The 17,465-nt window shown below is 38.2% G+C and overlaps 1 protein-coding gene across 11 annotated transcripts in view; it reads left to right on the top strand.

Annotated features, from left to right (window-relative positions):
- Window positions 1–17,465, top strand: part of TNPO3 (transportin 3) — an 80,200-nt gene that overhangs the window by 13,957 nt on the left and 48,778 nt on the right. For 10 of the 11 annotated variants that reach the window (XR_011231795.1, XM_069462534.1, XM_069462535.1 and 7 more), the window contains 3 exons: window positions 10,927–11,127; window positions 12,337–12,410; window positions 14,120–14,276. Coding sequence is in view for 9 of the 11 variants with exons in the window: in XM_069462534.1 (XP_069318635.1) it covers window positions 10,927–11,127; window positions 12,337–12,410; window positions 14,120–14,276 (432 nt within the window). In the remaining 2 variants the exon portion in view is untranslated. Of the gene's footprint in view, window positions 1–10,926; window positions 11,128–12,336; window positions 12,411–14,119; window positions 14,277–16,836; window positions 16,959–17,465 lie in introns of all 11 variants that reach the window. The other variant, XM_069462539.1, reaches the window with a different exon arrangement.

The following is a 17,465-nucleotide window of genomic DNA, read 5'->3' as shown; positions in this document are numbered from 1 at the left end:
CATTTCAGTAATCACTAATAATATCAAGGCATAGAACATTTCATTACTCCTACAGGTTCCCAAATATATCTTCCCAGCAAATCATTTCCCCTTTCCAAGCAACCACTATTCTGACTTCTATCACCATGGATTAATTTTGCCTGTTTTTTAAAAAGCAGCTTTAGTATAATATATTCACACAGCTACAGTTCACTCATTTAAAGTATAGAATTCAATGGTGGTTTTCAGTATGTTTATAGATTTGTGCATTCATTACCAGTCGAGTTTAGAACGTTTTAATCACACTAAAAAGAAACCTGTACCCCTTGGCCTGTCTCCCCTTCACCTTCAGTCTCATCCCTAGGCAACCACTAATTGTCTATTCTGGACATTCAGTATAAATGGAATTACACAGTTTGTGGTACTTTGTGACTGGCTTCTTTTTTTTTTTTTTTTTTTTTGAGACAGAGTCTCGCTCTGTTGCCCGGGCTAGAGTGAGTGCCATGGCGTCAGCCTAGCTCACAGCAACCTTAAACTCCTGGGCTGAAGCGATCCTACTGCCTCAGCCTCCTGAGTAGCTGGGACTACAGGCATGTGCCACCATGCCCGGCTAGTTTTTTCTATATATATTTTTAGTTGGCCAGATAATTTCTTTCTATTTTTAGTAGAGACGGGGTCTCACTCTTGCTCAGGCTGGTCTCGAACTCCTGAGCTCCAGCGATCCGTCCGCCTCGGCCTCCCAGAGTGCTAGGATTACAGGCGTGAGCCACCGCACCCGGCCATGACTGGCTTCTTTCACTTTAGTATAATGTTTTTGAGGTTCATCCATGTTGTAGTGTACATATCATCATTCGTTTTTATGGCTGAACAATATTTCATTTTTTGTATATGCCACATTTTATCCATTGAGTGGTCAGTGGACAATGGAGGTATTTCTACTTTTTGGCTATTTATGAATAATCCTGGAGTGAATACTTATGTACAAGTGTTTGTGGAATTTTGAGGTTATAGAATAACTCTATTTTTAATCTTTTAAGGAATGGCATCCTATTTCCAGATCTCTGCATCATTTTATGTTTATCTGCAGTGTATTAGAGTTCCTGCTTTTCCACGTCTTCGCCAAAACTTGTTATGTCTTTTTGATTATCGTCATCCTAGTGGGTATGAAGTAATGTCTGATAATGGTGTTTTCTTTTTTGTTTTTTTTTTTCTCTATATAGTCTTGCTCTTTTACCCAGGCTGAAGTGGAGTAGCCCGATCATAGGTTACTGCAGCCTGGAACTCTTGAGCTCAAGCGATTCCTCCCCACCTCAGCCTCCTGAGTAGGTAGGAGTACAGGCATGCACCTCCACACCCAGCTAATTTTTTAAAAAAATTTTGTGGAGGCAGTGGTCTCACTGTGTTGCTCTGGGCTGGTCTCAAACTCCGGATCAAACTCCAGACCTGCCTTGGCTTCCCAGGGTGTTGAGATTACAGATGTGAGCCACCCTGCCTGGCCTCTTTATAGTTTTGATTTGGATTTACTGATGGCTAATTGTTTTGAGTATTTTTTCATATGCTTATTGGCAATTCTTATATCTTTGGAGAAAAGTGTTTTCAAGTCCTTTTAAGTTGGGTTATTTGTCTTTTTATTGAGTGCCTTCATTTTAGAAATTTCATTGGGTATAGAATTCATGTTTGACTTTCTGGGGTTTTTTTTTTTTTTTTTTTTTTTTTTTTGTGCGTTTTAGGTATCTCTCTCCATGTCTTTTGGCATCCTCATTTCTTTTTATATTTTTTAAAAACACATCAGGTGCTCAGTTTCCTTGTTTGTTTTTTTGTTGAGGCAGTGTCACTCTTCCCTCGGTAGAGTGCAGTGGCGGCATTGTAGCTCACTGCAACCTCCAACTCCTGGGCTCTAAGTGATTCTTCTGCCTCAGCCTCCTGGGTAGCTGGGACTGCAGGCAAGCTGCAATGCCTAGCAGGGTTTTTTGTTGTTGTTTTTTTTTTTTTTTTTTCCCCCGCTCTTTCTTTTTGGTTGGGGGTGGGGGGGTTCTTACTCTTGCTGAGGTTAGTCTCCTGAGCTCAAGCGATCCTCCCGCCTTGGCCTCCGAGAATGCTAGGATTACAGGCATGAGCCACCGTGCCCGGCCTGGCATCCTCATTTCTAACAAGAAGTTTGCTGTAACATTTTACCTTTCTTCCTCTATATTTAATGTGTCCTTCAGTATTTTCTCCTTGTCTCTGGCTTTTAGGAGTTTCAGTATGATATATTTAGTATTTGTTTGCCTGTTTGGGGAAAGTGGAGAATAGTAGCTTCTGTTGTCCTGGTTTACCCTTGTCTTCAGCATTTCTGTTGTCCTCTGTTCGCATTGGTAGAGCTTTCTCAGTGATCTCTCCTTTCTTGTGGCATTTCATGCTCTGCCTTGCATCTTGCCTTGATATTGTGCAAGATAAAATTTTTTGCCCTCTGGTGGTATTGGTGTCAGGTTTTAGTCTGAAATGTCAGTTCTTAGTGCGATCATGGCTGAAGAATGACCAGACATGCCAAAGTAAGACAAGCATGAGGTGAAATTCATTGAGGGGGAGCAAGGTAGGATTACCAGGCTAGAGCAAGATACAGGTTTACAGAGCGTGATACATATGCCACAGATGACAACCAGACCCATTGTCCCAGCAAAGGGAGAGCCAAAGGAAGAGAGCAAAAAAGGGGCTGGTTATGGTCTGTGTCTTGCTTTATAGTGCCTGGATTGGGACCTCCTTACTGGTTCAGACGTCACCATGGAACCACTTTGATTGGACAGTTGGGAGTTACATATGGGTTGTTCTACACATATGGGTTGGTCTAAGTCAATTTCTGGACTCTGTGGTACCTGTGCTGCTTGGCTCATGGGCTAGAGAGTCCTCTGCATTCTTTTGCAGATGATGCACTAAGTTGATTGGCCTGATTGGCAGATTCTTAGGGTATTCCCTCCTACTCCAGGTATGGCAGCAGCTCAGGGCAGGATCAGAGTGGGGCAGGACCAAGATGGGGGCCTGGGGCCCACCCTTGTCCTTTTTCCCAGGTGGAGCAATTGCACCAAGGCCATGCACCCACTTTTGTTGCTAGGAGACCTGGAATCCCTTGCTAACTACCTAACATTGGTAGTGTCATAGGCTTAAGACACTACCACTGTTTTATGCCTATCTCCTAAGGGGGTAGAGGTTTTTTCTTTTACTCCTAGTGCAACAGCTGTGGGTCTTAACCTGTGCCTTGAGGGGTGACATGATTTGCTGCCCCTCCTCCATAGGCTAAAGCTTTTGCTCTGTAGGGGAGGAAGGTTCTGTCCGAGTTTTTTGCACTCCTCTCCTCCAGGACTGCACCACCAAAGGAGGTAGTCTTCTGCTCTCCCCAACCCTTTCTCTTGAGTGTGTAGTGGAGTTCTGTGGAGAAGATCCTGCAGCGGATTGTGAGCTCCCTTTGTGTTTGTGAATACCAGGGGTTCTATATGTTCATGCTAGCCCACATGCAGCCTTTACCAATTTCTTAAAAATTTTAGCTGAACTTTTATTAGCTGGCTATCTGGTGCCCTGTGTTTCTTCTTCTGTTCTGTCTTAGATGAGCCCGTGCTTGCCTCCTGTCTCTTTGGAAAGATCTGTCCTTAGATTTCAGTCAACTTGGTTGCCCTGGGACCTCAGTTTTCTGATGCATTTAAGAAAAGTTATCTTGGCCGGGCGTGGTGGCTCACACCTGTAATCCTAGCACTCTGGGAGGCCGAGGCGGGTGGATCGCTTGAGGTCAGGAGTTCGAGACCAGCCTGAGCAAGAGCGAGACCCCGTCTCTACTAAAAATAGAAAGAAATTATCTGGCCAACTAAAAAAAATATATAGAAAAAATTAGCCGGGCATGGTGGCGCATGCCTGTAGTCCCAGCTACTCAGGAGGCTGAGGCAGTAGGATTGTTTGAGCCCAGGAGTTTGAGGTTGCTGTGAGCTAGGCTGACGCCACGGCACGCACTCTAGCCTGGGCAACAAAGCGAGACTCTGTCTCAAAAAAAAAAAAAAAAAAGAAAAAGAAAAGTTATCTTGTAGTTTATTTGCTTTTGCCTATTGTTAACTTGTGGAAAGCAATGTTCTTTCCATCTTTCTACATCTTAGGTGGATATGGGACTCCCCTTGGGCATTTTTATTCTTCATCTATTTTAAATCCCAACAGATGTTACTGGTTTATATAATCAGTGTTCATTGGGATTTACCCACATACTTAGCTTTTCCACTGCTCTTTATCTGTTCTTGATTGCCATGCTAACATCCAGGATCAATTTCCCTGAAGAACACCCTTTAGTATAATATTTTCTTCTTTGTGGGTCTATTGTTAATGAACTCTCTCTCTCTCTCTCTCTTTTTTTTTTTTTGGTCATAAAATGTCTTTATTTTGTTTCATTTTGAAAGGATATCTTTGAGCAATGTGAAAAACCCATTGTAAATTATTTTCTTTCAATACTTTGAAGATATGATTTTTAGATCCCTTTGTTACTGTTGAGAAGTCAGCTATCAGTCTAGTTGTTATTCCTTTAATGGTAATAGCATCCTTTTTTCCTCTGGCTTTTAAGATTATCCTCTTTGTCTTTGGTTCTTTAGCAGTGTGCCTAGGCCTGGCTTTCTATCCTTCAGAGTTTTGTAGTGCTTCTTAAATCCGTGGCTTGCTATCTTTTATCAGTTTGGAAATTTCTCAACCAATTTCTTTAAATAGTGCTTCTGACTCATTTTCTCTTTTCCTTCTGGAGTTTTGGTTATATGTATGCCCTTTTCATTATGTCCTGCATATTACTTGCATTCTTGTACTTCATTCTTTTCTGTTTTTTTATGGCCTGTTATCTAGCATAGTAATCTTTTCTTCAGCTGTATCATCTGTTCAATTTTTCTCCCAACTTTTTTTTTAATTTGGCGCTTTTTTTTTTTTTTTGAGACGGAGTCTCACTCTGTTGCCCTGGGTAGAGTGCACTGGCATCAACATAGCTCACTGCAACTTCAAACTGCTGGGCTCAAGCAATCTTCCTGTCTCAGCCTCCCAAGTAGTTTGGGACTACAGGCATGCGCTACCATGCCCAGCTGCTTTTTCTTTTTTTTGTAGAGACGGGGGTCTCACTCTTGTTCAGGCTGGTCTGGAACTCCTGACCCCAAAGCAGTCCTCCCGCCTCAGCCTCCCAGAGTGCTAGGATTACAGGTGTGAGCCACCTTGCCCGGCCTAGGACTAAAATTTAGTTGTGTTTTCTTTGCTGGGTTCCAGCTGAAAATTTGGAGTATTTACCAGAGTTCCTCATTGTTGGTAGGCTCTGAATTCTAGTTTTCATCTTTCCCAGTGTTGTGAGATGCCCAAAGCTCTCTAGTTTCCTAGCCTCATGTCTTGTACTTTCAAATTGGCAAATGCCTTGAGGGGGAAAGTGAAGCCAAATAATGAACTGAACTCTCTGCTCTTCCATTCCCTTCTCTCTGGGATTTTGGCCTCCTGTTCTATTAATACTTGTCTTGATAGCTTTGATATCTTCAAAAAGCTCTTTCTGGGGTGTTTTTCTGGTGGTTTTTGGTTGGAGAATTGATGTAACACAAGATAGTCTGTTATAGCCAAAGTTGAAACACCTGATAAATGCTGTGAGTGTGAGAGAGCTTTAGGTTGTTTGAGGAGTATATAGGGGCATAAAACTAATTCCTGTGTGTTAAAAAGCTTAGCTACCTATTCTAAAAAATTTCTATGGAAAGAATCTTACAAGATCTGCATCACTTTTTTAAAAATTGTATATCTCGGAGATCTTTACATATTAAAAGTACACATTCTTTTTCTTTTTTAAAAAAAGACAATTCCAAAGGACATTTTAAAAAAATATTCAAACTCATTAAAGTTGCTTGAAAAATAAATTTCCTTTGCATCCTTACTCCCAAGTTTACTAGTTTGCCCAGTGGCAAAGAGATTTTTGGTTTTGTTTTGTTTTTTGGTTTTGACCTTAATTTTTAAAATCTCTTCTTTTAAGGAGATAGAGATGTTTAAGTCAGAAATATAAATAACTGAGAATAATACAGTTGGTATTTTTTTGTTGGTTTCTGCCATTTAGATTAGAGCACAACTTGGCACTGCACAAACAATGATTTTTTTTTTTTCCCCAAGGATCCTGACGACCTGGTGAGTTGATAGTTCCATTTTTTGGGAGAAAGATTTTATATTAGTTTACTTTAATAGGCAACATTAGGATTTTGTTTTGTTCTTCTGTTTTTTAAACACAGATACAGAAAACCACACAATACAAATGTATAACTTAGTGAATTGCAGATGTCCTTGTGCTCTGTTTGATATAATTACTTCTGTCTCCCTAAAAGTAGACACTGTCCTTTTATAGGAATCCTTTCTTTGTCTTTCTGTATAGTTTTATCACCCAGTCGGGAGTCCCACACTTTGTAGTTGAGTCTTAGTGTTTTGTTTCTTATAAAATATGTTTTTTTGAGTGTCTTTTACCTCTCTGTAGATTATTTATCTGTTGAGGAATCTGGGCCATTTGGCCTGTAGGACTTCTTTCCATAGTGGATTTTGTTGATTGCTTTGTCATGATACAGTTCTATTCTACTCTGTATTTCCTGCAAATTGGCAGCTGGAACCAGAGGTTTGATGAGACACAAAATTGATCTCTTTTTCATTGTGGTAGCTTGTTCTTTCATCAGGAGGCACATAATATTTGGTTGTCTATCTGTTCTGGTTGTTTGCTACTGTAAAACAGATTACTCCAGAACTTAGTGACTTAAAACAAAGCTGTTTTATGGTATAACTTTGTAGGTCAGGAATTCCAGCAGGGCTTGGTGGCATACATTTAGTGGTTGGGCTGGTCTGAAGGTTTCTCAGATGGCTCCATTTATATCCTTAATACTCTGTTAACAATGGCTGGAAGGTAGGGACTTAGCTGGGCCCTTCTAGCTTTCCTTCTCGTCTCAGGGCCTTTCCACATTGTCTCTCCAGTAGAGTAGTCTTGAGTTCTTACATGGCAGTTGGCTTTCCTCAGAGTAATGCTCAGGATACCAAGGCAGGAAGCTCCAGATCTTTTGACCTAACCTTGGAAATCCCAGAATGTCACTTCTGCCATGTTCTATCAGTTAAGCAAGTTACTAAGGCCAAACCATGTTCAAGGGGAATGGAAGTAGATTTTGCCCTTCCGTGTAGGATTAGCACTATATTTGCAGCTACTTTAATATACTCCATTCTACCCGCCTTTTTGTGATGTAATCAGCTATTACCCAGTGCTTGGATCCATTAATTGTTTGTGGGTTGCAAAGTGGTGATATTTTAAATACGTCATTTCTTTTTCACTTATTTACTAGAATACTTCTATAGAGAGCCTTCTCCTCATCTACTATTAGGTTACCTAGTGGTACGGTTTATCTTGGAAAACCAGGATAAATGCACTATTCTTCCCTTGTAAGATAATGAGTTTATGTCTGTCTTCAATGGTGGCTAGTTTTTTCCTATAAAAAGATAAAACTTTATGAATTCTCATGGATTTCAGTATATGTGATCATCTTAATCCCTTGCTGAATTCTAAATAGTCCTATCTTTGGCCTGTGGTTGCCTCATTAAGTTGACTCCTCAGTACTTCTGAAATGACTCTAGTAGTCATAGATAGCTTCTGTGCTTTCTAGTTGTGATGAGATGTATCCTAGACTCATCTTGTATGTTTCCTTCTTCAGACCTTGAATTTGCAGTTCGTTAAGGACCATTGGTTCTTTTTTTTTTTTTTTTTTTTTAGGTTCTCACTCTATTGCCTAGACTAGAGTGCAATGGCATCATCCTAGCTCACTGCAATCTCAAACTCCTGGGATAAAGTGATCCTCCTGCCTCAGCCTCCTGAGTAGCTGCGACTACAGGCGCACACCATCCCACACCTGGCTAATTTTTCTTATTTTTTGTAGAGATGGGGTCTCGCTATGTTGCCCAGGCTGGTCTTGAACTCCTGGCCTTTAAGTGATCCCTCCCGCCTCAGCCTCCCAAAGTGCCAGGAATACAGGCATGAGCCACCTCACCCAGCCCTGGCCTCCTTTTCACTTTCTGTTTCTCTTAAGACATTATTTGATAAGTTTGGTGAGACATGAAATTCCTCCTAGTTTAGTCTTCATCTCTGGTGCAATTTTTTCCTTTAATTTCTAATTTTTCCTGAATTCTTTTGCCTAATTTCTGAAAATTTGTTTCCAATTCTGTTCTTCTGTATCTGGTATCATTTTCTTAATGTCTTTTAGCTCATTTTGAAATAGTAGGCTGGATTTTTAAACTTGTTTTTCTGGTCTTTGTTCCTTGGGTTGTTATTCTGCTCATTCTCTTTTTTCCTTTAGAGCTATATATGACTTTTGACCTCAATTGCTTATTTTTGTGAAATTAGTTTTTCTGAACTTTTAGAAGAAGGCTTGGTTAAGGATAATATTTCCAACTTCATAGAGCTTCCTTGTCTGTTGTTTTCAGGTAGTATTTGCAAATATGATGGTTTGATTTCTGAAATTTCCTAGTGTTGTTCCCCTCTCTTTTTCTTCCTTCTTCTGTATTATAGGTGTCCCATATAATTTTGATTCCGTTTGTAGCAGTTTCTCCTCAATTTGAGGCCCTTTCCTCACTTTGCAGTTTCAAGGTTTTATGGAGGCTAACCTGTTCCATCGCCGTCAGATCTCTTACTCACCTTCTATTGGATTGGGCAACCTCTCTTCCATTTTTATCTACAGTCCTCAAATTGGCTGCTTGTACTTTCCAGTAACTACCTATTGGCTCTTTTGGTGTTCTTCTGTTCTTAGATCCATTAGATACCCTGTTGTTTGCCTCTACATCTGTGTTTACTGAAGCTGAAACCACACAGGTCGTAATAGATGTCACTGGTTTGTCTCATCCACACATAGCTTGAGGTTCTTGGAGATAACTAGATAACAAATAGTTTTGTTGTAACTGTCCATTAGTGTTTTGGTTTTGCTGTCTCATTATCTGTTTTTATGAGAGTATTTGTGGAGATTCCAAAGCTTCATAGAATCTTCCGTCATAGACTCTTTTTCGTAGAATCCTGCTGCCTTGACCTCCCAGAGTGCTAGGATTACAGGTAGGAGCCACCGTGTCTGGCCATCATTAAACATTTATTGAGTGTTTTGGGGACACTATGGTAGGGGTTAAAAAGTACAACAAAATTAATAAAATACACCGTATCTGGAAGGAAGTTAATGCTTTATGCTTACTTTTTACCAGCTTATTTGATTGAAAGCTAAGTTTTTTTTTTGTTGTTTTTTTTTTTGAGACAGAGTCTCACTCTGTTGCCCAGGCTAGAGTGAGTGCCGTGGTGTCAGCCTAGCTCACAGCAACCTCAAACTCCTGAGCTCAAGCGATCCTCCTGTCTCAGCCTCCCGAGTAGCTGGGACTACAGGCATGCACCACCATGCCTGGCTAATTTTTTCTATATATATTTTTAGCTGTCCATATAATTTCTTTCTATTTTTAGTAGAGATGGGGTCTCGCTCTTGCTCAGGCTGGTCTCGAACTCCTGAGCTCAAACAATCCGCCCACCTCGGCCTCCCAGAGTGCTAGGATTACAGGCGTGAGCCACCGCGCCCGGCCTGAAAGCTAAGTTTTATGACAATAAATCTGTAATTTTGAAATTCGGGGTCTCTATTTTCCATTTACTTTAGGAACTTGTACAGGCCATTTGCCAGTCTGTGTATCTTGTCTTCCTGCTTATCTATCCTTGGAAATTTTTTTTTTTTTTTTTTTTTTAAAGAGACAGGGTTGCAGTGGCATGATCATAGCTCACTGTAGCCTCGAGCTCATAGGCTCAAATGATCCTCCTACCTAAGCCTCCTGAGTCCCTGGGACTACAGGCACTTGATGCCACGCCTGGCTAATTCTAGAAAATTATGTTTTTTTTGTAGAGAAAGAGTCTCACTATGTTGACCAGGCTGGTCTTGAACTCCCTGGCTCAAGGGATCCTCCTGCTTCGACCTCCCAAAGTGCTGGCTGGGAAAGATCTTGAAGGATAATTATGTATTACTTATGAAATGATTTATCTTCATAAAAAAATTGATCTCTGCTCTTCACAGTTGACTCTATTTCTGAATTGAGATTGAAAATTTTATTTTCAGTCCATAATTGCCAGTGCATTTAACCCTTTCATGAAGAGGCAGTTTAGTGTAGAATTGGATTAGAATTTATCAGTCATTAATTAGTTGTCTACTGTGTACTGCATGATTTTGTTTTCAAATTTATCTCTAAAATAGGACTCCCTTTTATAATTGTAGCTAGCTGTTGCAGACCAAATTTTATACTTCTGTTCTTTCTGTTATTTCTGTAGATAAGTTTTTCTCCTATGAAAATGATTTTAGTAGCATATGTAGCACTTTGCCAAATATAAATACATCAGAAAATAATTGAAGTATATAAAATATTCACTTGGGCCAAGATAGTTTTTCTACTATTTTATCAGTAACTAAAGATTGACATATAGGACTACTGAGACCAGTACATTTTCCTATTTTATAGAAATAACAGCTTCTGGACTTAATTCTCAGAGTGAACAAAGTTTATTTAAGTGGGAAAAGAGAAGAAACACCCAATCTCTAGGTTAGGGTTGGAAGTTATACAGTGACATTTTAGTTTCATTAGAAACTTTTGGGGCATTTTTCTTCATATCCTACCCCCACACACAATTAATGATTCTAATCAACAGGTTTATATCTATCAATTCAGTTGATTGCTCTCATGCCTTCCTAGAATGAGTCAGAGAGATTTTAGGCAATACTTTTGTTGAGCAAGGCCTATAACAATGTAGTTTGAACTATTGGCTGGGTAATTTGTGGGTAATTTGACTTGTCAGATTTTTCTTCCATTACCTTTGGTCTAAATATGTTTATATAAGTATTGAGGTTGTATGGCATTAAAATTATTTGGAAAAGTAATTTTCTTTAAGACATTTGTCTGATCTGCTTTCAGGTTCATGCATGGGAGATTTCCGACCAATTGTTACAGATCCGACAGGATGTGGAATCATGCTATTTTGCTGCACAAACCATGAAAATGAAGATTCAGACCTCATTTTATGAGCTCCCCACAGACTCTCATGCCTCTTTACGGGACTCATTGCTAACCCATATCCAGAACTTGAAAGATTTGTCACCTGTCATTGTAACGCAGGTAAATCCTGTGCTTCACATTAGGGAAATTTATAAGACCATTTGGATTTACCAGGTTTATTTTAATTGATGTTGCTAGGCCATGTGAGGTAATGTTAACTTTATTAGTGATGCATTGCTATATTTTTAAGTAAATAGAAAATGAAAATTTTAATCTTTTGTATTAATTTCAGAGTTCATTTGGTTTCAGACAAATTTAAATACCAAAAGTGGCAAAGGTGAGTGTATGTTTTCACAGGCATGCTTGTGCCCTGTGCTGCTAAAATTGCAGGAGATAAAAATATTGTATTATGGGCCCAGTGCGTGCTCATGCCTATACTCCCAGCACTTTGGGAAGCAGAGGCAGGAGGATCACATGAGGCCAGGAGTTTGGGACCAGCCTGGGCAACATAGTAAGACTCTGTGTCTAAAAAAATAAAAATAAAAAAATTAGCTGGGCGTGGTGGCATGTACCTGTAGTCCTAGCTACTTAGGAGGATGAGGCAGGAGGAATGCTTTAGTTTGAGGTTACAGTGAGCAATGATTAGGCCACTCCTCTCAAGCCTGGGCAGCAGAGCAAGATCCTGTCTCTTACTGGCTAGTAAAAGTCCCATGAATGAAACACAGTGAACTAGAGCATCCGGCTTTTCCCTCTTAAGACAGGGAAATACATTAATTAGAAAGGAAAATTGGAAGCTTCTGTGAATACATACTCACATGTGTTTATCTGCCTGGCATAGAAGTGCCCTTAAAGAGGAGGCTTTTGCATAAGGCTTCAAGGTGAGAAATGGAAAGAGAAGGGAAATGGTAATCCGTTACTTGAGGACTGAGTCAAAGGTCTCACTTTGTCAGTAGCTTTGGCTTTTTGGCAAAGTGTAATTTATCTGTCCATGAAGTTCTATGGTATTGTGAGATAATTGTGAGATATTGATATATTTTGAGGAAAATCTACAGACTATTATTTCTGCCTTCTTTTTTTTGTTTGTTTTGTTTTTAATTTGTAAAGGTTAACTTTTAAATCCTAACAATTTGTAGCTAACCCAGGAGAGTTTACATGAGAGATACATAGTTGTAGGGATTGGGGAAAATCGGGGGATGGGGGGGTGTGGTGGTGGTGTCAGTTGTCATATTGTTTGGAAAAAATTTAGTTTCTTTGCTTTCCAATTAATATTTTTGGTAACCCTATTTCTTTTCATCTGTTCTATTCATTTATTTAATCTCTCTTATTCAGCTGGCTTTAGCAATAGCAGACCTTGCTCTACAGATGCCTTCCTGGAAGGGATGTGTACAAACATTGGTGGAAAAGTAAGTAATTTGTATTGATCGTATACTAGCATTTGATATTATCATTAACCTATACAGAAATTTGTTAGCAGTAGCTAGACAGTTTCCCTGAACTCTTAACATAGAATTATGTTATTAACTCTTGTCAGATTAAAAAAAAACTCATCTAAAATTTAAATGCTACAGAAATTTATTATGTGGATGTACCCTTGTAATTTACACACACATACACATGTGCACACACATTTGAATTAACTGCAGCAAAGTCTTTGATTGCCTTGTGGATCACACCCATTAACTGGCATAACAGTAATTTTGTAAAAATATTATATAATATTTAAGATTAGGCCGGGCGCGGTGGCTCACGCCTGTAATCCTAGCACTCTGGGAGGCCGAGGCGGGTGGATTGCTCAAGGTCAGGAGTTCGAGACCAGCCTGAGCGAGACCCCGTCTCTACTAAAAATAGAAAGACATTATATGGACAACTAAAAATCTATATAGAAAAAATTAGCCGGGCATAGTGGCGCATGCCTGTAGTCCCAGCTACTCGGGAGGCTGAGGCAGTAGGATCGCTTAAGCCGAGGAGTCTGAGGTTGCTGTGAGCTAAGCTGACGCCACGGCACTCACTCTAGCCTGGGCAACAAAGTGAGACTCTGTCTCAACAAAAAAAAAAAAAAAAAAAAAAGATTATATTAAATTGAAGGTGGTTATGAATAAATGTTCTTACTAACTGGGGTTTGTTTTGTATCTATCAGAGGGACAATATTCTTTTTAGATACATGTAGCCTGCTACTTTAAATAAAGCATTTCCTCATGGTTCCTGGCAAGATAATCTTGAAATTTGCTTGCATTTTGGCATTTGGATGAGATACTATTTTTTAACAAAGTAAATGTCCTTTTTACCTCCAAGTATAGTGTGTCATTAAAGTCTTTATATGGAGCTTATTTTTTTAAGCAGTTTTTTTTGAAAAAATTAACACATGCTCCTTGAAAGAATTCTAAGAGTATGGAAGCTTTCAAAGTACAGTGTGAACACCATCCTTTCTCCCTATCCCTGTATTTTGTAAGTAACCACTATTAACAATTGGCTATATAGTGATACAGATTTTCCTTTGTGTATTTTATGAGAGTGATGTGCTGCCTACTGCACTAAGGATAATAAAATGTATCCTTATATAATGCATATATATTTTAATATACATATACCTAAGTATTTGTTCACTTATTTAATATGTTTCATATACTTTTATTACATTGAGGACATTTTTCCATGTGATGACATACAGATGACCACTTTCATTATAATGGCTATGTATGTTTCATTGTATAACTATAACCTTTTTTATCCTATTTAATTATGGAGGACATTTATGTTTTCCCATTGTTTTTGCTGTTATAAAAATACTGCATTCCTTCGGCTTTACATATAAAAAAATACTACAGTGCACATCTGTGTATACTTATCTTTGCCTATGTATGTGAATTTTTTCTGAAAGGTGTATTGCTGGAAGTAAAATTGCTGGGTCAAAGATAATGCAGGTTGAAATTTTGATTCTAGATACTTTTCTAAAAGACTATCTATGTATAAAAGATTATGTCTCTTTTCTCCCCCTTAACAGTAGTGGGAATGCTTCTTTTGTTGTCATAGGTTATTTTGATGGCTGTTATCTTATGTGATTATGTATTTTCTGGCTCTAAATAACTTGTATCTCCTCCCTTTTCTTTTGTAGATATAGCAATGATGTAACTTCTCTGCCTTTTTTGCTGGAAATCCTTACAGTGTTACCTGAAGAAGTACATAGTCGTTCTTTACGAATTGGAGCTAACCGGCGCACAGAAATTATAGAAGATTTGGCCTTCTACTCTAGTACAGTAGTATCTCTATTGGTAAGTTAGTTTGAAATACTAAGTTGCTGCCCAGAGGCAGAAAGCCATGTTGGTTATTTTGTAATCCAATGGCATTATTATGATATGCTTTCTTTGCAAAATTTTACCATGTTGATACTTTGGCATTTATGTAACATTTTACAAAATACTTTCAGAACCTATACTTTTTGAGCTCCTATATAATCCTGTGAATGTGGTGTTATCTCTGTTTTATGAATGAGAAACAGGCTTTAGAGCTACATGACTGCTAATTCAGAATTTGAACTTAGGCCTTCTTTGGTTTTATATTCTCTGCCCTTCTGCTTCATCCTACAAACTGTCAGCTTTTAGTGAAGGACCATGCTAAGGTAAATGTGTGTAAACTTACTTTACTAAGGAAAGGATCCTTCCCCTTTCTCTCTCTCTAATTGATAAATGATTGTGCATATTTATAGGGTACATGTGATATTTTGATATAATGTATGTACAATGTGTAATGATCAAATCAGGCTAATTGGGTTATCTGTCACCTCAACCATTTATCATTTCTTTGTTTTGGGAACATTCCAAATCTTCTCTTCTATTTTGAAGTGTATAACAAATTATTGTTACTTGTAGTCACCCTTTTGTGCTATTGAGCACTAGAACTTACTCTTTCTATGCAACTGTATTTTTGTTAATCAACCTCTCTTCATCCCCTCCTCTTTATTACCCATCCCAGCCTCTGGTAACCACCATCCTATTCACTACATCGATGAGATCAAAATTTTTAGCTCCCACATATGAGTGAGAACATGTGATTTTTGTCTTTCTATGCCTGACTTATTTCACTAAACAGTGTCCTCTAGTTCCATCCATATTGCTACAAATGACAGGATTTTATTCTTTTTTTATGGCTGAATAATATTCTGTTGTGTATATATATTATATTTTCTTTATCCATTCATCTGTTGATGAATACTTGGGTTGATTCCATATCTTGGCTATTGTAAATAGTGCTGCAGTAAACATGGGAGTACAGATATCTCTTTGATATACTGATTTCCTTTCTTTTGGATGTATACCCACCAGTGGGATTGCTGCATCATATGGTAATTCAGATTTTAGCTTTCTGAGGAACCTCAATACTGTTTTCTATAGTGGCTGTACTAATTTGTATTCCCACCAACATTTCCCTGCATCCTTGCCAACATTTGTTTGATTTTCTGTTTTTTGGTAATAGCCTTTTTAACTGGGGCAAAATAATATCTGGTTGTAGTTTTGATGTGAATTTCCCTGATTATTAGTAATGTTGAGCATTTTTTCAAGTACCTATTGGCCACTTGTATACCTTCTTTTGAGAAATGTGTTTTCAGATCATTTTCCCATCTTTAAATTGGATTATTCAGGGGTTTTTGCTACCAAGTTGGGTTCCTTATATGTTCTGTTTATTAATCCTGTCAGATAAATAGTTTGCAAATATTTTCTCCCATTCTGTAGGTTGTCTCTTCATTTTGTTGATTGTTTCCTTTGCTGTGCAGAAGCCTTTTAGCTTGATATGTCGTATTTATCAATTTTTGCTTTGGTTGCCTGTGCTTTTAAGGTCTTGCTCAAGAAATCTTTGCCCAGACCAATGCCATGAAGCATTTCCCCGATGTTTTTTTGTAGAAGTTTAATAGTTTCATGTCTTATATTTAAGTCTTTAATCCATTTTTATTTGATTTTTGTATATGGTGACAGACAGAAGGAAGGATTCTCTCTTAAAGATGAATTGAAATTTTGTTAGGGTGGCAGTAGAAGACTTTACTTGACCTTTGAGTGCTATCACAATTATAGATTAGCTAATACTACACTCTTTTTAAAGAATTAGATGGGATTAAATCTTTTTCAATTAGTTGGAATTTTTAATACACCAGTAGTGGGTAAATTTATGGTCTGTGGGCTGGCTTCCTATTTTTGCAAATAAAGTTTGATTGGAACACAGCTACGTGCATTTGGTTACATATTGTCTATGTCCATTGTTTTGGGCTACGTCAGCAGAACTGAATATTTTTCACAGAGACCATATGGCCTTCAAAGTCTAGAATATTTATCTGGCCCTTTATAGAAAATGTTTACTTGAACTAGATGATATTAAATTTATTATCTAGCCCATATCTCATTTGTAGATCTTTATAGTCTAGCTTAATTTGTATGATGTGGTTATATAGATTGAGTATCCCTTATCTGAAATGCCTAGGACCAAAGTATTTAGGATTTCAGATTTATTTATTTATTTATTTATTTTTAATATTTGCATTATACTTATGAGTTCAGGATCCCTAATCTGAAATGCTCTTTGGACGTCATGTTGGTGCTCAAAGTTTTGGATTTTGGAGCATTTTAGATTTTCAGATTAGAGGTTTTCAACCTCTAATAGATTATTTTTCAGAGATTTGTTTCAGTACTTCTGCAATATGCATCTTTTTGTTTGAAAAAGCAAAATTTATTTAAAAAATTACATTCAGTTTGGTGTTATAAATTCATTGGAAAATTATTCTTTTAAGTTAAATGTATGTTTCACTTTTCACTTAGTCAAATTTTTTTTTTTTTTTTTTTTGAGACAGGGTTTCGTTCTGTCACCCAGGCTAGAGTGCAGTGGTGTCATCATAGCTCACTGCAACCTCAAACTCCTGGGCTCAAGCTATTCTCCTGCCTCAGCTTCCCAGGTAGCTGGGACTACAGGTGCGTGCCACAGTGCCCGGCTAATTTTCCTTTTTTTGTAGAGGCGGAGGTCTCACTCTTGTTCTTGCTCAGGCTGGTCTTTGAACTCCTGGCCTCAAGCAATGTTCCCGACTTGGCCTCCCAAAGTGTGGGGATTACTCGTGAGCCACCACGCCCAGCCGTATTTTAAAGAAATAGTGTAGGAAATTAGAAAATATAGACAAGCAAACTACATACAAACCATCTGAAAATCATACTTTTAATGCTTTAATACATATTTCTCTGTGAACATTATTTTAGCCCCAATGAGATTATGCTCTACTTAATCTTCTGCACCTTGCTTTTTCAGTCATCTGCTTCATCTTTCCATTTCAGTATATTTTCATATAATATAATAAACACCCAAACCATATTCATATTTTCTCACTTGGTCCTAAAATATCCTTTAGAGAGTTTTTCCAAATTAATATCCAGTCTGCAACCATGCCTTACATCAGTTTTGGATTTTTTTTGTTTTGTTTTTTTGAG

This window comes from Eulemur rufifrons, chromosome 29 (assembly GCF_041146395.1).
Source record: "Eulemur rufifrons isolate Redbay chromosome 29, OSU_ERuf_1, whole genome shotgun sequence".
Lineage (NCBI taxonomy): Eukaryota > Metazoa > Chordata > Mammalia > Primates > Lemuridae > Eulemur > Eulemur rufifrons.
The sequence above is the reverse complement of the archived record's forward strand: the minus strand, read 5'-3'. Positions and strand labels throughout refer to the sequence as shown.